The sequence below is a fragment of the Phragmites australis genome, chromosome 6, assembly GCF_958298935.1.
Source record: "Phragmites australis chromosome 6, lpPhrAust1.1, whole genome shotgun sequence".
Lineage (NCBI taxonomy): Eukaryota > Viridiplantae > Streptophyta > Magnoliopsida > Poales > Poaceae > Phragmites > Phragmites australis.
In genome coordinates, this window is record NC_084926.1 from 25,428,969 (window position 1) to 25,450,553 (window position 21,585).

Sequence of the window (21,585 nt, forward strand, 5' to 3'; positions counted from 1 at the left end):
TAAGAGTTATTGGATTCATCGTGAAAACTATTTTCGAAATGTAAATTTTACAATTTGGTGTTATCATTTTCATATAAAAAGTAGTGATAAAGTTGCATATTGAAGACCATATTGATGTCCTAAATATTATATACCGATGAATGAAGTTCTATCTCCGGTCACTACACGTATCACCTGTCGCTCAGTGAGTAGGGAAACAAGTCGACGCCCCAAGCAGCCAACCAAAGTCACCAACACCCTCACCCACAGCCTGGCCTCGAGGGCAAGGAGCTGACCAGACCCGCCCTTAACACTTGGCCACCCCACATGAGACGAGCTACGCAAGCATAGCACTACATTTTTGTTTACGTACTCGTTTTTCATAAAGTTGATAACCACGAATATGCCAGTCCTACTCAAACTTCTGGTGCCAACTGCTTAAGTTACATATCCATGACCTCCACTGGCCTTTCTCTATCACTGCTTCCACTCCGCACGCTGAATGAAAGCCACAGCTGCCCAACCCTAGCCACCATCGCGTTAGCAATATTCGCCCACAACACCAGGCGAAGATTCACCGCACTAGGAAACCATATCCCATGTACCGCTGCTTCGGAAGAACAAGATCGTCTGAACTGCAGCAATTTTCAGCCTTCGTTTGCACATCTAACGGCTGAGATCATGCATGCGATACCATGTATCGCAATACAGGCCAGCGAAATGAACACAATCGGATTTGATTTCCATGTAGCTAGATTACAGAGAAATCAGCGGACAAACACCTCCATAAACAGGACCTGACGAACAAATTGCCATTGTCATCTCCACCAGCCTGACCAATGGAACGTTCGCATACAGTACTACTGTACCGATTAGTTACAGAGGATGTCTACTCCCTAATAAAACTGGTATTTCTAGAGCAAAGTTCTAGCTTAAGCTCCATTTCAGCATCATGTAATCATGAAGCGAAGACCCTTTTTCTCTCATAAAATTATGATTGTATGCTATTTTTTTTCTTGTTCATCTTCCCTGTTAAGAGCATCATCTCTCTATTCCTTTCATTCACTCAAATCATTCGCATTGGGGCTAGGTTGTGCTGGTCTATGCACTGGCTCATCATCTTCAGATTCTGACCACGCTCGTCTCTTCCGTTCTATTGCAGATTGAGGCTGTCCCTGCAACAAAGAGTACGTTCATTTATGAGCATCCAGCGAAAAGAAAAGGTCATTTATTATGAGCATAAACAGCAAGAGCTAAATCTATCTGGCAATCTAACATTATGTAAATGGTGGAAACGGACATTTAAGTCTTCCAATGGAACTGTTACTTCCTCTGATCCCAAATGTACTCCATTAGGACATTGACACGATCTCTAATATGACACTTTGACTAGTAATATCTAAAGAAATATATTATTTTAAATAAAAAGGATTTTATATTATGAAACTATTTTTCATGATGAATTTGGTAGCATCAATCTTATGTTGTCAATTTATATGCTTTTTAAGAAATTGATGGTCAAAGGTTAAAAGTTTTGACTTACAACAATTCTAAATGGACTTATATTTAGTATCAGAGGTAGTAACATCGGATGTATCACCCAACAAAACACACGAGCATATGCTAAAAAACAAATAGAAAACATAGGATATAACTGTTAAAGGAAAAGAACACAATCCTAACCATGTCATCTTCAGCATCAGAATCTTCAAGACCAGCAGCAGCAAGAAGGTGATCTGGGGCTTTCTCTGAATTGTCACCATCATTATCCCTTGGCATGTTTGCATAGTCATCTTCTGCTTCTGGTTCATCTCTGTATTCATCTTCCTCCTCTTCCCCATACTGCATCTTTGTCTTCTGATCCTTCCTCCTCTTAATACCCTTCCTCCTCTTTTCACTTCCCCCCTCTTCATCTTCATGCTTGGATCTATCTTTTCTCTTGCCAGGAGTGTTGCTGGATGTTTTCCATTGTTCCTGATGAAAAATAATACAATATCAGAACACACGTTGAGTGGTAATGCACACACTGAATGTATTTGCAGATTCCACCAGATGGGAAAGAATCCTGAGGCAAGTGCATGAGTTACAAGAAAAGGCACAATGCCAAGTGGTCAAGTGAAAAATGTTATACGAAATTTAGTTGTGTGCAACCCCAAAACAACTGGCCAGAAGAGCACAATTTTTTTCGAAGTGGGTTACCAAAGGGCAATTTTAACAAGAACCCAAAGTTCCCTCGAACTCATTCCAACATCAATTCACAGCAAAACAACTGAACAGAAGAATAAATGATTTTTATGTTCAAATGTCATCAATGAAAATTGTCTTTTCATAGAGAACCCGTTATCAACAGAACAGTGGACAAAAGACATAATTTATACTTCTGAATACATAATTTTTCATGTGCCATTGTTAAATAGCTTACATCATAAATGGTTACCATTGGCATATATAAAATAGTGTGATGAACGTTGTCTTCTCATTGTGAACATGCTGAAGTACAAGAATCGATGAGGTCGAATCTCGGTTCAATTTGACATCAGCATTTTAACAGTTTTCTCTGATTTATGCATAACAATTAAAATACCTTCACACGCTCAAAGTGTTCCTCCTGTTGCATTACTTGCTTTAGCTCGTCCTCTTCCCTCCTCCTTTCTAACTGTTAAAAGAGACATAATATTTCAAGAACAAATAGACATAACAATCATAAGGTAAAAGCAGCACAAATCTTAATATATTAAAACAACACGAAGTGTTCAAGGCACCACAATAATCCTAAAATCAAGAAAATCCGAGAAAAAAGAGAAATATTAGAAACCCTCGCACAAAGAAAAACATTTGACCCTTCATATGGTGGACCCCTTCAAAAGAAAATATATGCCGTTAATCTTTTGATCTAGATTCAAGATGATCTAGGCTCAAGATCAGGGAAGGTTGAAATAGAAAAGGAAATAAATCCGTTGGCATCCTGTGCTCGGTATCTTCCCAAGAGAGCAACCAAATCTTGCCTAATAGAACTCCGGCACAATTACAAGGGCTATCTAATCCTATCTAATCCAACTAAACCATTGCCATCGTATACTTTTTTTCCTTAAATAATAAAGGAGGGAAAAGGGGGATCGGCGAAAACCACGGTAACAACAAACTACCATATACAATCAGCTTTATCATCTATCAATGCCTTTCTATTGATGACACTACCTTTCTATTGATGACAACGATACAAATATAAGAAGAAAGAAACGAATTAAATAGGGAGAAAAACAAATGACATGTGAAGCGAGCGGTTCCAACACGTTGCAGGTTCTTAATGCCACACGACCACAGGCTACCTCAGTGTGCAAGCAGAAAGGCTGCACGTGTCCTGCACTAGGGAGGATTTCAAGGAGCTCGCGCACCGCCTCTAATGCATGTCTCTGTCAACCAGTTTCTCACTGTCATGTTTGCATTCAAGAACACCTACTTCAAGAGAACTCTTGTGACATGGACCCTATCGTGCTGATTGATTATTCTGGCATGTGCAAGAACATAGCATTCTGATATGCGGGATATGATAAGTTTACAGCAAGAATAACAAGCATTCTTTAACCTGTCTACCTACAGGCTTCCTCACAATTTGGTATTCTAGTTCCACCCAGTGAAGATCTCAGTGGCATGCTAACGGTTACATCATATCTTTCTTTTTTACTTTTATCTATCTTTTTTATATGCTGCATGCTTACATGTTAGAACAGAAAACAATCCTATACTCATATGATGACTCCCCCTTGCTCACAATGTATGGCCATAGGTGACGGTCAGAACTTTGTACTCTTAATGCTGGAATGCACCCTATGTGCCAGTTTCTCAGATCAATTAAGTTAGTTCTCATCTGCGTAGATAAAAGAATATAAATATAGTAGAGTTACAGACTACTGTAACTATGCTTTCTGCTAGCGGCTAGCGGTAGGTTCTATAGCACTAAATCTCTTTCACCCTCTCAGCACTTGGCGTTAGTCTTATGAATCAGTTTTTTGCAATGCATTTGATTTTATTTATGGATTGTATCTTGTGCTACCCCAACTTGTTTGGGACTGAAAAGCTTTGTTGTTGTTGTTGTATTGTATCTTGTGCTAATCGTATTCTCTTCACAGTGCTAACATGATACTCCATTTTGAGCGTTCAAAACTGATGTTAAAACAGATGAAAATCATTGATTCTTATTTGGAAATGGTATTAATGTAGTTATTTTCAGAGAGGATTTCGATGGCATCCTCCTATATCTTTGAACATGATGCATTTTCACCACATCTGTGAGTTGGTACATGATATATCTCCATGTTTCTAGTGTACTCAACCAACCATATTGAAGTAAAATGTGAATCAGTAAGTTAGAGCAGTCTATCAAAATAAAAGAAGAGGATTATCTAAACCTTATCTCGTTACAGTAAGATAACATTGAAGTCTTTAGGTAAATGATTTTAATCATAGCAATAGGAAATTGTATAAAAAAAAACTAGCCGCACAAATTTGTGCAGGCCACCCTGCTAGTTCAAGGAAGAGCTAGACCTGAAATTTCCTCTGTTCTTCTGCCCTTCGGCGAGCTTCCTCTGCTAAAGCAATCTGACGTGCAACTTCCATTTTTTGTTTATTCTGCTGTTCAGCTTGCTCAGCAGCATCACGGTGAACCTTAGCAGCATCAAGCAAATGTTTGCAGTACTCAACATGAGTTTCTATTTTCCTCTCATCAAAACCATGAGAATGGTATGTTGATGCAACAGACAACAAACTGAACACTCTGATAGCATTCTGAAGCTCAGTGACTGTGGCACGAACCTAATGATAGAAAAAAACATAAAAAGAGAGTTATTGAACACCCCTAGTTAACGAAGTAAATATATAAGATGATCGGTTGTCAAATCAATTCTCTGTCACACGCTATAGTCGAAAAAAATGACAAATTTTGTAGAAAAAATTACACTACAAGGCTTTTTTATTTCACATGATAGAGCTACATATCAATATATCATAATATCCATTTCCATACAGATTCACTTTAGATTTAAGTATAAATAAGGCTAAAAGCATGACTACCAAATTTCTGGAGTACTGGAAATATGAAGCAGCTTGTGTAGTAATGTGTTTTCCCACAATATCATTGTGTGCCTACTAATGCATGGAGCAGTAACTTCAACACGATAAAAGGTTGCTTTGATGAGTTTTGCCAGTATTTCATAAATATAAGAATCAGAGACATAAGAAATGTAACAGTACTGGCCTCGTCAACTGTTCGTTTCGTCTTTTGCAAAGTAGAAGCTGAGAATTTCTGCATTGATACACCTACATTAAACCGTAACAGATAATTTGATGGAGCCAAATGTATAGCTCTCAGCAAAGTTTTCCTGCAGTCTTGCCATTGCTCAGCCTCGTAGTGTGTCCGGGCAAGATATAAAAGGATAGTTGCATCTGTATTGTAGAAGAACTTCCGCAGGCAATTTTGGTACTGCAAGAAAGAATTAGCAACCTCACCTCAGCATTTTGGCATGTGTGTGAATTAGTAACTTCACCACAGCCCATGCACAGACAAGAGAGAGAGAGATAACTTACCATTTTAACTGCTTGTTGAAAATGACCTTGAGCAAAATATATATGAGCCAGATTGATCCATACATCAGGCATGTGAACAAATATACTTCCTGATGCAGCTTCATGTACCTAATTCATTTAAAATTGCTGTGTAATTACTTAAAGTTCATCCAGAGCAGAAATGTAGAGCAATGATTATTTTTCCCATTTCCTGACCTGTGTAAACAACTCCTTGGCAACATCCCATTTGGCTTTCTCAGCATATAAGATTCCAATACCATTTGCAGCAAACATATTACTATGGTGCTGCTTTAATACTTGCTGGCGAATGTGCAGCTTGTATTAGAATAAAGCCATTAAGAGCAAGGTGTACAAGGGGAACTATACACATAGCACCCTACACAAAGTACAAAATAAAATGTACACTGCAGCTGTAAACAACCGCATGACAGATTTAGATCCCCACAGAGCAGAACGAGCACTTGAAGTGACCTCACAGTAAGCACTGCAGTAAGAATCTACTTCTGCTACTACAAAAGGTTGTGGCGTAGTTCACAGCTATCATTGTTCAACATAGATACAACCAATTCGCACTTTTTTCAATTTACAGGCTCTTTTACACTTGTTCAAAGGAAAGGAAAATGTACCAACGCAAATGTCCTACCTAGTATTGGTCTGGCACCCAAACTTCAAATTATGCCATTCAATTTCCTAAGCTTTCAATATGATCGGATTCCACTAGGAATTAAAACAGCGATCCAAAATGATATTGTGTAATACAGAAATTGTTCCATTCCAAATCAGTGTTAGTTGTGCCAGCAGCCGGGCGGGTGGACAGCCAGGCGGCACCGGCGGATCAGCACCCGGTTGCGCACAAGGGAAGGCCAACCAGGGCGGAACCGGTGGTGCAGAGAATGCCGAGACCGGGCGGACCCGACGGCCGCTCGGGTGGACGCTGGATGCGGCGCAGCAGATGGGGTGGATCAGCGGAGCAGCGACCGGATCGGGCCGACCGCAGCAGCGTGGAGCTGTCCAGATCAGAGAGCGACACAGGAGATTGACAGGAAATCGATCCAAGGGAGAGAGCCGATGGGGAGTAACCAAACGATAGGCAGAAGGTAGATTAGATCGGACCCGGCGGTAGAAGGGAAGGCCGACCAGGGCGGAACCGACAGAGCAAAGAATAGAGAGACCGGGCGGACCTGATGGCCGCTCGTCTGGACGCTGGAGGCCGCGCAGCAGATGGGGTGGATCAGTGTAGCAGCAACCAGATCGGGCCGGCCGCAGCAGCATGGAGCTGTCCAGATCAGAGCGGCACGGGAGATTGACAGGAAATCGATCCAAGGGAGAGAGCTGATGGGGAGCAACCAAACGATAGGCAGAAAGTAGATTAGATCGGACGCCAAAGAAACTGATCTAAAAAAATTCTAGGGTTTTGCGGTGAGTTGCGGCGCCTTGAGGAGAAAAACATAGCTGTGATACCATGCTAGGAATAGCAACTTGTATTGAATAGTAGCCCCCGGGGTAATATATAGAGTACATGAGAAAGTACAGGATAAGGACTTTAACAACTTATACGTAATGGATAAGGACTCTATATTCCTAACATTAGTTACCTCTCATTACAAAAACACAAATAATGGAGTCAATAATTTAGCTAGAAAATAAGGATTACAAATGAACACCAAAAAGCAAGTCAAAATTTGTTACTTTGACCAGTTGAAATAAAGTCAGCTGCCTACAGAAGCTCAATTTGGATTAATCCAATAGTTCTCAAAAGAAATATGTAAAAAACTTCCAGCATGCAACAAAGTATAAGCAAAATTTTCACTATCTGAGATATCAGATTCTACTACTTAATTCAAATCCAATTACAGATTAGAAATAATGTGGTGACTAGAGCTGAAAATAGATATCATATAAGATTAGATTCCACCAAAAGCATTGCACTGCTTTCTAAAGTTTGCTAGCCAGAAGCACTACTTAACAAACTAGGGACAAGCTTGGTAGCAGTACGAGATATATTGCCGGTGAGCCCAAGAACAGTCAACAGAATATTAAATTGTTATAACAGAAGATAGACTTTTGACCCGGGGGGGGGGGATATCATATTCCTAGTAGTTCCAACAAAGAAAAGTTCGTGGGATCTGTTTTACAGGCAAAATTTGATATAGACAAGAACCAAAAAGACCTGTGAATCAAACATTCAAACGCATGATGAACATACGGGGTACAATGTAAACTTCATAATACATCGCTGAGGAAAGTGTAAAATAGCTTACACTGGAATAGAGTTCCATGGCTTTCTCCCTATGAGTTGCCTCAAATTTCGGGGCCTTTTTCTCCGGGCGATTGGCAGCAAAGTAATTCCAGTTCCCCTTCAGTAAGGTAGAAAAACTTTCATCAAGAGAAGAATAAAGAAAATATACAATTGATCTGTTGTAACGGAAAAAAAAAGTAAACTTTACCCCGAAAAAAATATATTACAAAAACAAGCTGATATGGAACTGTTAAAAAACATGCTAATGCTACATGAAGTTATCCGTTGTTGTAAGCGCAGTAACTCATTCATGAGTCATTACAGGATTTCCCCTTTTCAGTTCCACCTCAAAGTTCTTACCCAAGGCTTCCAGTGATCTTACTCAATTTCGGGCTGCAGGCAAAAGCACCAGTAAAATGACAGATGCAGATCAGGACTAGCTAATTAGTTTTGGCGAAAGAGGCAAAAATAGCCTTCAGAAACATGTCAATACAACCCAGCTGAGATTACATCTAACACGGTTACATCCACCAAACTATGATTCACTAGTTTTATTTGGATTTATTTCCAGAAACCCTGAAAAAAATGGGCTGAGAGTGTGTCTTTTTTCCTGTTGTTTTCCTTGTTTTTTTCTCTCTTTCAGGTGTTTTGTACTGTTTAGTTTATCTCCTATCATAATATAATGACACGGTCCTCCTTTGCTTTCGAGGAAAAAAAAAGAACAATCCTCACAAGGTTCAAACCCAATTGCTGCCCTTTTCAGCAAAGGATATTTACTAAACCAGTACAGCCATAGGTAAAGTGAAACCTGTTCATAGTGTGAACAAATTTACTCAAGTGAACTCGGCTCACATACCAACTGAAGTAAAGAGTATGCGTCTCCTTTGGTGGCTTCTTTAGCAATACGGAAATGCTCCTTTGCAGCAAGCCAGGTTTCGTCACTCTGGAGTTCAAGACTTCCAAGCATAGACAACACATTTGGGTTCTTGTCATCTATCTTTAAAGCATCACCTATCTGTAACAAAAACAATGTTACTACTCTCAATTAAACAGAAAAAATCAAACAGACATTTTGATTCATACCAGTTCGATGCTATGTTGAATATTGTTTCTTTGCTTCGCAATAGCCGCCAGCCTCAGATAGGCATCAACGTAGCCAGGGTACTGTTATTGAAAATCAGGGAGTTAGAACACAATACAACAGATACAGGAGATAATCTTCATTGCTGCACAGGAAATACAGCTAGTCAAACATAATGCAATCGAAATATTATTTCAGTCCTTCATTAGGAAGCCAGTTTAGCTACTTCCTGTATTCACAGGTAGACAGCAACTATGGAGGAAAATCACTCACAAATACATGCTAGTTTCACATTTGATAGGTATATTTTTCATTACTACCTTTATTAAAGATACAATATCAAGTCTCAACTTCAACGCTTCGACATTTGTTCTTCTGAAAGATATTAGCCATTAGGGAATACAACATGATGCATTACTATGCATAATTGAACCTAAAGCTGACTAGCTTTGACATGAAACCATTCTCTCATTTTCATATGATGATCAAGGGCACGTATACCATGAAATTTTAACATATGATGGAAAAAAATTGAAATCGCGCAGCAAACTATTTACTGACTGATAATTGCTACCCATTTTTACTATCGCAAACACAAAATTCTATTCTGATATCATGAGCTTTCAGTCACGATTCAAACAAGGTTATATGTTGCATAAACATGGGCAGTATTTATATCAACTAGTTTAACAAGGGAAGACCATTGCAGATAAAGGTCACTATCCAAACAAGTTAATCTGTACATGCATAAGCATGGGTAGTATCTATATCAAGTAGTTTAACAAGGGATAAAGGGGGGGAAATCATGTTCTGCATATTTCAGAGAAGTTACATAAACAAAGTAAAGTGCAAGGTATGAGGCATGTCCTCACATGCAGATGACTATAAACATCAGAGAATTACAAGAAAAATCGTTTATACTAGTTTAACAAGGGAAGACCATTGCAGATAAAGGTCACTATCCAAACAAGTTAATCTGTACATGCATAAGCATGGGTAGTATCTATATCAAGTAGTTTAACAAGGATAAAGGGGGGGGGGGGGAAATCATGTTCTGCATATTTCAGAGAAGTTACATAAACAAAGTAAAGTGCAAGGTATGAGGCATGTCCTCACATGCAGATGACTATAAACATCAGAGAATTACAAGAAAAATCGTTTATAGATTGCAGAAATGATAAACATCAAGAATGTGAAGAAGAAAAATGGGCTAAGGCCAGAGTTAGACTATTTTCATAATTTTCCTCGGCACTGGCTACCGTGTTCTTGGGCATTAGTATTGAAAAAACTGAGAGAGCGGACCCAGAGGAGAGAAAGAGAGTACCTTGAAAATAATTAAACGGTAAAAGAGGCTTGCTCTGACAGTATCATGAAGCTCTTCCAGTAATCTCGCATAGTTAAACAGTGTGGTGACCTTATTCGAATGTAATTCAAGTGGCACACCTTCTTCAAGTTGGTGAAAGAAGCTTTGATCCTTGTACTGAACACTCCAGTTGATCATAGAGCTACCTACTTTCCCATCCATAATTGAAACCCAAAGACCATCTCCTAGTGCTTCCTTAAAACTTTGTTCAGCCATCTGAAAGTGCAACGAAAGGATACTGTCAGGCATGAATGACAGTTTATAATATTCGAGTGTGCTGTAATTGTAAGCGAACCTCAAACTCTCCCTTCTCAAAATGAAGAAGCCCAATTCCATTGAGCAACTCAACAGGTACATCCTCCCCTGCCTTCTTAAGGAGATTTCGAGCCTGTGAACTACTAGGTAAGATTTCATATTTTAAGAGTAAAGCAAAACAGGGTGTGCATTGGATCCAAAAAAAAAAAAGAAAGCAGTGGATGCACTTCATCAGAGCTAACAAGATAAAGCAGTAAAGATAGTGCTACAAAGAATTAGCATGACAATAAGCAGAGCATAGCCTGGTAGTCTAACTTAGATAAACAGCACCTCACACAACTACTATGTCCATGGTTCATCATGCTGCAGATAAGATCTAAAGTTTGAGAGATCCACACAAAACTTTGTGTGCAATCATGCCCAACATGTGCAGTACAATAGGAAAACCCGACTTCTAGGAGAGAAAAGCGGTCTTACTCCGCAGCTGAGATAACAAAACGAGGAGCATACAGAAAAAAAGACTGTAAGAACCAGCGCAGAAGATAAATAGGATTAAATGAATGCATAGCATTAGCAGTTTAGCACTTATGTTGTTGGTTATATAGTAGTTGTGTTGGGCAACAGAGTGCTCAACAGTTCTACATTAGAAATATGATACCAGACAACAGAATAAATAACAGAAATCAAAACTATATAGCCAACTGAAGAAGCTTACTGTCTTCAAGTATTCCATAGCAGCAGCCCAGTCAGATTCTACCAACAATTGACCAAGTTCCACAAATGCCTGCAAAATTATTTCATCGGCTAGGTTAAATGCATAACATGAGACAATGAGGCTACAAAATTATTTCATCAGCCAGGAATTTTAAAGAAAGAAAAGAAGCAGTTGGCCAATAAAATAAATGAGCTTGATAGAAAGGTGGAAATAAATCCGTTAACCCCTTCTGAGGTGGCCTTCAAACATTACCTCAATGAGGCTCGTAAATTTACTGCGGGAAGAAGAGCTTAAATGGTACCAGCGTGCCAAGGTGAAAGAGCTACTAGAGGCAGATAATAATACTAAATACTTCTAACTAGTAGCCAACGGTAAACACCGAAAGCAGCGGGTATACAAATTAGAAGATGAGAACGGCAACCATATTAGGGAAACTGATCTAAAAAGTATATCATAAAATATTACAAGGGGTTATTTGGCAAGCCAGAGTATAATAATTTTGCGCTAGACGAGTCATGCATAAATGATATACCCCAAGTAAGTGAAGAAGAAAATGGTATCCTTCCAGCACCCTTTGATGAGGAAGAGGTGAGGTATACTATATTTCAAATGGAGCACAATAAAGCCCCAGGCCCTAATGGCTTCCCTGTTGAATTTTATTAGGTATTTTGGGAAGTGATCAAAGGTGACCTTATGGCACTGTTCTCTAATTTCCACCAAGGACAACTGGCCATATATAGTCTTAATTTTGGGGTAATAATACTTATCCCAAAAATAACAGAGGCTTTGAAGATTCAAGAATATCGTCATATATGTTTGTTAAATGTCTGCTTTAAGATATTCACCAAAATGGGCGCTAACAGGATTGGTACCGTGGTGGAAAAAATAATAAAACCTATTCAAACCGCCTTCATGCCAGGACGAAACATTATGGAGGGTGTAATAATCTTACATGAAACCATCCATAAATTACATAGAAAGAAACAAAATGGTGTGATATTGAAACTTGATTTTGAGAAGGCATATGATAAAGTGAAATGATCATATCTTCAACAAGCTCTGCATATGAAAGGATTCTCCACACAATGGTGTGGGTGGATCCAAACCTTTGTGTTGGGAGGACATGTAGAAATTAAGGTCAATGATGAGGCTGGCCACTTTTTTCAAACGCACAAAGGTTTAAGGCAGGATGACCCCCTCACCTATCATTTTTAATATTGTAGCAGATATGCTTGCAATATTAATATCTAGAGCTAAAAGGGATGGACAAATAACAGGTTTGATTCCACATTTGGTGGATGATGGGTTGTCTATTCTGCAATATGTAGATGATACCATCATTTTCATGGACTATAATTTGAAACAAGCTAAGAATATGAAACTCATCCTTTGTGTTTGAGCAACTCTCGGGGTTGAAAATAAACTTCCACAAAAACGAGTTGTTCTGCTATGGTGAGGCAAAGGAATGCGAAGACCAATATACATATTTATTTGGGTGTAATACTAATACATACCCTTTTAAATAACTTGGCATTCCAATGCATCACCGAAAATTAAGAAATAGTGATTGGGAGCGGGTTGAAAATAGATTTGAACGGAAATTAAGCAGTTGGAAAGGGAAGATGATGGCAGCTGGAGGCCGATTAGTGCTTCTTAATTCGGTCCTTAGTAGCCTTCCTATTTTGATATCTTTCTTTGAGATCCCATGGGGAGTCCTTAAAAGATTGAAATATCTACGATCCAGGTTCTTCCGGCAAGGAGACAATCACAAAAAAAAAAAAGGCTAGCACGTTGGGATATTCTTTGCCTACCCAAGGACCAAGGGGGTTTGAGAATTACCAACCTTTCAGTCAAAAATATTTGTCTTAAGCAAATAGCTTTTCAAGCTACTTAATAAGAATGGGATTTGGCAACAACAGCTCAGGAATAAATATCTTGGCTCTAAAACACTTACACAAGTCCAAGGACAATCAGGAGATTCACACTTTTGGACTGATCTTATGAAAATTAAAAATGAATTCCTCAAATGGGGTCTTTTCAAATACAAAATGGGAAGCAAACTCACTTCTGGAATGATATTTGGCTGGAAGAATGCCCACTGAGCCAAATTTATCCCTTGCTATACCAGGTGGTGAGACATAAACAAGCCACAGTAGCGTAAGTAATGAGAAACATACCTCTTAATTTATCCTTCTACCGACCGATCACTGGGAACAAGCTAATTAAATGGCAACAATTGACGTTGCAACTTGTTCATATCCAGCTCTCTAATGATAGAGACATCTATAAATGGGATCTAAATAGGAAAGGGCAATTTACTGTCCAGTTGATGCACAATCAAATGCTAAACCAACCTATCAGCATCCCAAACAAGTGGCTTTAGCAACTCAAGCTCCCGTTAAAAATAAAAATTTTCTTATTGTACATAAGACGTGGGGTGATTTTGACCAGGCTAAAAGAAACTGGAAGGGCAGCCTGAAATGCTCCTTTTGTAATCATAATGAAACCATCCAACGTTGGGATATCGGCAATGTTTTGGGCTATTTGGCTCTGTCGCAATGATATAGTGTTTCATAAAAAACAATTATGTCTTCCATGCAAGCGCTTTTCAGAGACACTTACTAGCTAAGGTTCTGGAGGCTGCTACATAGAGAGGATCAAAGGGAAGAGTTTTTGATGGCTTGTCATATGTTGGAGGTGGTGGCAATGGAGCTCTTCGCCAAGCATGGGTGGTCATGTAGTTACAAATTGCATGCTTCATGACATTTTCCTTTTTACTTTGTTTCCTACCCGTGTGATGTTGGCTATATATGCTGGGATATTGTAATAATCAACTATTGGTTGTATGCATCTTGGATGCAAAAGGCCGCATGTTTCGTCCATTTTCTAAAAAGGAAACAAATAGTGCGAATGCAACTAGCATTGAACAATAACTTTACGGTATATGAATAGGGGCCAAATTCGTATGATTTGAGATTAAAATTAAAAAGCTATTACAGCTTTAACCCATTTCGTTAACACTTTGGTTTCATCATCTAACCATGCTCAGTATAACCGCGACATGGGCGTGGGAGTTGGAGTCCGACACGGGTGCGGGTGTCAGATTCGGCAAGATCAGAAAATAAGGATTCGGGGATTCATCTAACATACGTATTTTTAAATTTTAAAATAGTATTTTTAGCTTTCAGTTATCAAGTATAATAGTAGCCTAGACCTTTACCACATGGTTAGAAGGTCACAGAAGATCCCACTAAGTGCTTTACGCAAGGAAAGGTCAACCACTAGCAGCAAAAAGCTGTAGACTAGCTGCAGGTTGTGCATAGCAACCCTCAAAAGTAACTCAAAAGGCAAAAAACCAGCAGTTAAAACACTTCTCTCTCTACTGCTACACAGGTTCCCAGGCCTATCCCCATGCTCTCGTCTTCTGCACCCGTCTCCCCACTTTTCTCCTCGTCCTTGCTCATGCCCGTGAGCTTCCTCTCTCCCTCCACTGCCAGGACTCTTTCTGAACAAATCAGATGCATGTCTAGTCATGTCAGACGGGAGTCAACACTGCGATACAGAAAATTCGGACAAGCGTGTCCCGGTAACACTGGATGTCCATGCTTCATACTAGATACATCACTTTAGCCGATTCTATAAACTAAATAACTCGGTGGTACACATAAATAGGTAATGCAAAATCAGCTAAACACTGAAGCACTGTCCGTTTTATGTACTTAAGCCTGGTATGAATGTCTATCCTTCTCTACGATAAATGGAGTTGAGGCAGCATCATATGTTAAAAAGGAGGATGATAATCACAATAGCAGGTAAATACGTTTGTTATTTTATACTAGCAGTTGACCTAATAATAGAACATCTTCAGAGAAATTAAAATTAAGGCCTACCACAAACTAATTGTAAGACACAAAAAACTAGAATCCCAAAATTATCTACTTCTAGGTCCACACACGCACCCAGCACGCTAGATCAGCATCTTCATTATTTCTAATCATCAGTATCCCAAGAACAACAGAAGGACAGAAATTCAGTTTTCCGAAAGAAACCTCCCACACAAACTGGACCTAATCCTTGAAGCTTTGTATGTACAATACACATTTGGTATTATTATACAAAAATACTCCATCCAATCATAAATAAAGTGACAATTTAGGTTGTGTGCAGTCAAACTATCTAAACTTTGGCCATCAATAGCATTTTGTACATTAATATTGAACATTTGAAAGTGAGATGAGTATATCTGTCTTGGAAAGCAGTTTCATAATACTATAATCTTGGTATGTTTAATAAATATATTACCATAGAAATCACTGGTCATAGTTGTGTTTCAGGATCGTGCCAATGTCCAAAATAACACTTCTTTGTGACCCGAGAGGGTAAATGAATTAGTGTTTTCAAGAGAGAGAGAGAGAGAGAGAGAGAGATACTACCTGATGATCTTTAGGATCGATCCTGGTAACTTTCTTGAAGGTTTCTATAGCTTTTTCATTGTCACCAGATTTCACGTGTATGTGCCCAATAGCCTTGAAGAAGCAACACAAATTAATTGATAAATCCAACCATACGTTTTCAGTTGATGAATTAAAAATAAGTGTTCAATTAAATAAAAATGGCATACCTTCAAACTTTCACAATTTTCAGGGTATACCTCCAACACTTTCTCGAAGCTAGCTAGTGAACCTTTGAAGTCTTCAAATTTTAATTGTATTTGACCAAGTCCTGGCTCAGATAATTATTGTGTTACAGCAATAAAATACAAAGAAGTGTTCCAAAATGATAAACATACTAATCTAGGGTGCATGTGTCATGGGTGGACCTACGAAAGTAGATTGAAAATCAGAAATGCTAATTTTGGATGTCATGTTGTTAATTTATCATAGGGCTGGTGTGGAAGCGTTCAAATTGTATTTGATACAACGGATGCACAATATACACTAATATCATGCTATGATATGGCTGGTGGACTATGCGGTAGGATGGCAGTAGATGGCAGCGTATTTATATTGTGCTATGATATGGCTGGTGGACTATGTGGTAGGATGGCAGTAATGGAAGCGTATTCTCCCTCACGAAGAGGCTCTGAGCAACTGAATAGATGGAAACTTGGATTAAATCTTTGCTTAATTACAAAGGTATGTGCTTGGTCTCTTATATAGAGCCGGCCCAAACAAATCTGATTAACACAATCTTTGGCTAACAAATCACCTAACTTGATGACTAATCTTAAGGATAGCTGGATATCTCTAAGTCGTTGATGGTGTGGATGCTGTGCCAGCCGAGGCTAGGCTGTTGCAGTGACCATGTATCATGATGTCTATATATTTGGCCCACAATCAAGGTTGTCAGAATCTCGATTCAAGTCTTAAAGTCTTACAATTCTACATGCAGTCTTCATATGGCTACGACTGTACCAACAGTTTTGTAGGATCATGATCACAATGTACACACAATTTTACCAATCTAATCAATTAACTACAAATAATTATCTATCATATGCCTTTTCAATTAAAAAATTAATATTTTATCCTTATATATCAAGAATTATTTGTGAAACAACAAATTATCTTTAATTTGAGCTGTGATTTGCATATAAATGATTAGAAATTATAGTTCAAAGCATACAAATTTGTGCACCAAATGAGATATATCGTCATATCTCATGAAACATGGACGTGCATTAATGCTGAAAAAATTGTGAAGCAAAACAATTTTGTAAGTTTTAAAGGAAAAAACATGTGGACAAGAGACTCACCAATATATGGTAGCACAAAGTCTTGTGGTCTACTGATTTCTTTGACAGATGCCATGTAATACCGTCCAGCAGTCTCAATGTCCCCCTGCATTTGGTTAAATTATCAAAAATGCATATGATACAGACATACAGTGTGGTAAATTATTCTTAACAAAGGAATCCAAAGTGTCAACACAACGAATAAGTAAAAGAACACCTTATTAGCTCAACATGTATATGAAAGAGTATATCACCTTACTGTGGTATGATCTGGCTAAGTTGTAGTAAGCCTGTGATTTCAGGAGTCCATGATTGCTTGAAGAGAGAGCAGTCTCGGTCAATTGTTCAACAACAAAATGCTGGCCAGTAAAGAAATAATGGTTCGCAAGGTGGTTGAGTGCCAATGTACAATAAGGATAAATTTCAAACGCTCTTTTCATTTTCTCCATTCCTCTACGAATGCCACCAGCTATAGACAAGTTGAAACAGTTGAGTTAGAAAAAGGGGGTGGAAAGGCAAGATTCAGATTGTAACCTCTTGCTTGTGCAGAGCATTTACCTTCATTTGTTTGCAAGTCCATGGTCGCTAGTGCTACCAAAGCATCGACATTTTCAGGGTCCAACTGTAAAGTTAAGTTCTTGGTGAAGGCGTTGTATTTACCTTAGATACAAAATTTTCCACCCGATGAAAGAAATAGGGCTTACCTGTAAAACTCGCTGAAAAGCTTGTCGAGCTCTTTCTACTTGACCAAGTTTGTATCTACAAAAGGCTATACCAAGCCTAACAGCAGCAGGACAATTGGGATAGGCCTGCAGAGCTCTCTGAGAAGTGAACAAAAGTTAACAGAGAATATGTCACAAACATGTGCCCCTGTCTATGACGTAAAGTAATGAGTGTTATCCAACCTTGTAGAGATCTAGTGAGTTCCTATAATGTTCCAATGATTTCTTGTGCTGCTGCTCCATTTCAGCCATCAAGAAATAAACAGAAGCCTGTGCTCATAAATTTGAGTATCAAATTAGGATCATTAAAAATAAATATCAAATATGTCAAAATTTAATGATCATAACTGGGATATTTTTTAGTTAGCCCCTTCAACAAGTTGTAGCAAACTTTATCTGAATATATGTTATGGCCAAGGGCACAAGGTGATCTGTCACTGTAGCAGTGTAGAACTAGCACGCAGCAGCACTGCGTGACACAGCGTTTGGTAGAAATGAAGGATAGGCTTGGTTATTAAGTCAGGATGATTTGGTCAGTAAGGAAAGCTTGGTTGATCAAGAATCTGCTGTTAAGCATCCTATCTTCTGTGAACTCGTTCTAATATAATTAGATTCTAATATTAGGAACTCTATTAAGGAAGGAGAATTGTCATTTTTTGGGATTAAGCAAGAAATAAGAAAAGCAGCATTCCCCTCTTATCTTCTTCTCCAGAACTGGCCTCAGAGCCTTGCATGGATGCCAAGAGGAAGAGCCTCACAGCTTCTCGATCAAGGCCAAGAGCCCTGAACCCTGCCCTTAAACCCATCCAAGCAAGTCAATACCATTACCTTTCACATGCTGAAGAGTCAACTACAGGACACAGTACAAGGATCAAATAGTTTAAGTGAACCGGCAAGCATTTAACAAACAATGAGAACATATGGAATTAAAATGACCAACAGTTCTTAACTTTTATAGAAATGATTAAACTTTCATAGAAATTATAAAATGATGGCACTTCCCCCTGGTTGAAATCATAATTTGTACTAAACCAGGTCCAAACCATGCATCAGTATTGACAATACAGTCTCCATATGAGAAGCAATTTGTAGTTATCCAGATTTCATTACTTATGTGACAACCATTTCAAAAACCTCAAGAAAATCACCTGACCAAGTAGAGCTGGAAAATTGTTCCCATCTTCATCCAACACAATTTTGAATGAGTCAGATGCCATTTGCAGCTCACCTTTGGCCACACAGAGTTGACCTGCAGAGGAACATCAATAAATCAGCATACTGAAAACTCCAATCCTGGTAAGATCAAAAGAGAGTATGGTGGTAATCATCCAAATGAACTAGTATGGTGACGAAATGATGTTAAATTGGGACCTTGTAACCAGATGCAGCTGCTCATTCTATTAAATATTTCAAGCGAAAAAGGAACTCTGTTATCGAAAATAAATGACATATACTATTTTTTATCTCAAAATCAAGGATGCTAATAGGCAACATCATCAAAATAATCATAGCTGTTCATTCTGATTAGGAATGGACTGTGGCCACGAGTTTTTACTTGTAGTTGCAAGTTGCAAATGTGAAAGGACCCTTGCTCTTTCCTCCCATGTGTATCCAATGTGACAATCATTCATTATACAACCACATTACAAACAGATGCATGTACAAGTCATCAAGTTATAAAACATAACATATGTAAGAGATTTGAAATGCTCCAAAAACAGTGGAACCTTTTCCAATCCATGTAGAAGGTTCAGTTTCATCTATCCTCGACGCTCTATTGTAGTATTGAGTCGCGTCTTTAAAATGCACTTCCTTCTGTGGTGCTCTCTCAACTTTTCCCAAGAAAGTATGGAAAGCACCCAAAGCATTAAGGATAGCTATCCTCTCATACTTCACATCAGCATAATACTCATCAATTTCTGCAAAGACAAGGGATGGTTCAACAAGTGTAGATTTAGGTGAGAAGTTAGGGGCATTCAAGAAACAACCAGAAATAGTGTAGCAAGGTAGAATAAAATATTATTTCGTTCAATAATAATAATTACAAACAGCATTAAAGAGAAACTAACCAGGACCAGATCCTTCCTCAAGAATCTGACGGAACTGCTCTACCTTTCCTTGCTTAAAATATTCTCTCTGTGTCAAAAGAAGATTAACAAGAAATAAAATTTCAACTGAACAAGCTACATAGATTTCAAACGATACCGACACCAAAATTCAATCAAAAGATCAATTTATTGGCAGGACAACCTAGAGAATCGAAAAAGTGAGCATCTGATGGTACAAGTTTCACCACAGCACCAGCCCTGGATTTTTAAGAGGCAGATTGCAGGAATAAACAACCAAGAAACCACACATGTACTACTTGAGGCACCATTGTTAGTTGTAATTACTTTCCTTGTCATTGTTGCGTGCTGTTAAGGAGTAAGGGTGATGGTTGCAACCTAACTCTTTCCCAATTACTATTTCCACTGAATGATTCCTCAAAACAAGATTGTGATTTTATTTCACAGATGCAGGTTGGGTCCTATCTCCTGACACATCGCCAGTAATACCCCTCTGTCCTCACCAGGATTGTTCACCTTGCACAACCAGACCAAAGCTAATCTGATCAACAACTACAACAATTCAAAGGTAATCATCTCATCAGCCGAATCCTCATAAGGCCATCTGGAAGCACAAGCTTAAACGAGACCCTAGCCCTAGAACCAAGAACGACCTCGACCACGCCACACTAAAGCAGTCCACATAAGAAGTTCCTAGAACTCCGACTGAAAGGAACAATGGGGATCTCGTGGGATTGCGAGCATTAGGGAGATGGGAAGGGGAGACGTACGGCGATGATGAGCCAGAGGTGGAGCGGGGCCTGCTCGGCCTTGAGGATGTCGAGGATGTCGGAGGCGTCGTTGGGGAGCTGGTCCAGCGCCACCCGCACCTCCTCCTCCGTCCCCTGCACCGGGATGTACACGCTCGCCATGCTCCCGGAGCTCCTCTCCTTTGCTTCGCCGCCGAAGAGGGGAGAAACCCTTGGCGGCTGGGTGTTGGAGTTCGCGCCCCGATGAGCGACCGGCTAACAGGCGACGGCCGGCAGCCGACGGGGCTGGCGGGGGTGCGGAGCCACGGCACGGGGAAGACGGTGGAGAGTGCCGGAGACGGAGAGAGCAACTATGGGAGCAGGGATCGATCTGACTTTGTCCTCTCGTTTGCGTCTCCGGTTCAAATTTGTGTTTGTGACCAAACTTAGGTCTAATTTATTAGTTTTCACTAACCCTAGATTTTATCTTGAATAAAAAAGAAATTTTACAATCACCCTAGTACTAAGTGGTGAGGTTAACAAACTAAACCTTAAACATATCAACCTACATCAGTTCAATATAGATAACAATGATTTCTCTTTAATCAATGTGTGTACAGATACAGCTACAAACACTTAGGTCCACTCAATAAAACAACATGTATATATATTGTATATCTATTATTTGCTCAAGTGTAACATAGTTTATATCTGCACACACCTTCAGTTATGATTCCAAAAGTAGTATAGTTGTGATTCAAAAGATATATCAGTTATTATAAATATGTATAGTCGTAACTCGGATACCTTCTCTAGTCATACTTATGTACTTTTTGTCATGTAATCATAACTTGTTCATCTATGCGCACACCCTCCAGTTACGATCCCAAAAATAGTATAGTTGTGATTCACAAACTAGATCAGTTACTACAAATATATATGGTCGTAACTCGGATACCTTTTCTAATCGTAATTACATATCTTTTGTCATGCGTTCGTAACCCCACTATGTGTGTAGTCGCAGCTGACTAGCCTCGTGGAGCACCTCAGTCTTGGAGTGCATGCCGGTGCCAAACTCAGTGAGGTCGTTGTGGTAGGCCTCAAGCACTATCTCAGACTG

The 21,585-nt window shown here is 39.1% G+C and overlaps 1 protein-coding gene across 1 annotated transcript; it reads right to left on the minus strand.

Moving 5' to 3' along the window:
- Nucleotides 1-700: 700 nt before the first annotated feature.
- Nucleotides 701-20,898, minus strand: LOC133922169 (protein CTR9 homolog). The gene is made up of 24 exons (XM_062367378.1): nt 20,508-20,898; nt 19,741-19,807; nt 19,399-19,590; nt 18,820-18,920; nt 17,855-17,941; nt 17,654-17,770; nt 17,508-17,571; nt 17,204-17,418; nt 16,971-17,055; nt 15,837-15,937; nt 15,649-15,741; nt 11,216-11,284; nt 10,541-10,633; nt 10,207-10,461; nt 8,885-8,965; nt 8,658-8,816; nt 7,824-7,919; nt 5,758-5,862; nt 5,563-5,670; nt 5,234-5,458; nt 4,525-4,791; nt 2,564-2,635; nt 1,663-1,953; nt 701-1,154 (listed from the first exon to the last, which is right to left on the minus strand). Exons 1-24 carry the CDS (start codon nt 20,646-20,648, stop codon nt 1,038-1,040), a joined length of 3,201 nt encoding a protein of 1,066 aa, XP_062223362.1. The 5' UTR covers nt 20,649-20,898; the 3' UTR covers nt 701-1,037.
- Nucleotides 20,899-21,585: the final 687 nt, after the last annotated feature.

Bases quoted from the DNA above. Each gene is read 5' to 3' on its own strand.
- LOC133922169 (XM_062367378.1), bottom strand. From the start codon at position 20,648: ATGGCGAGCGTGTACATCCCGGTGCAGGGGACGGAGGAGGAGGTGCGG. The intron at 15,938-16,970 runs GTGAGTCTCTTG...TATCTGAGCCAG, and splicing joins CTTTGTGCTACCATATATTG to GACTTGGTCAAATACAATTA. The intron at 2,636-4,524 runs GTCTAGCTCTTC...CTCTTTTAACAG, and splicing joins AAGAACAGAGGAAATTTCAG to TTAGAAAGGAGGAGGGAAGA.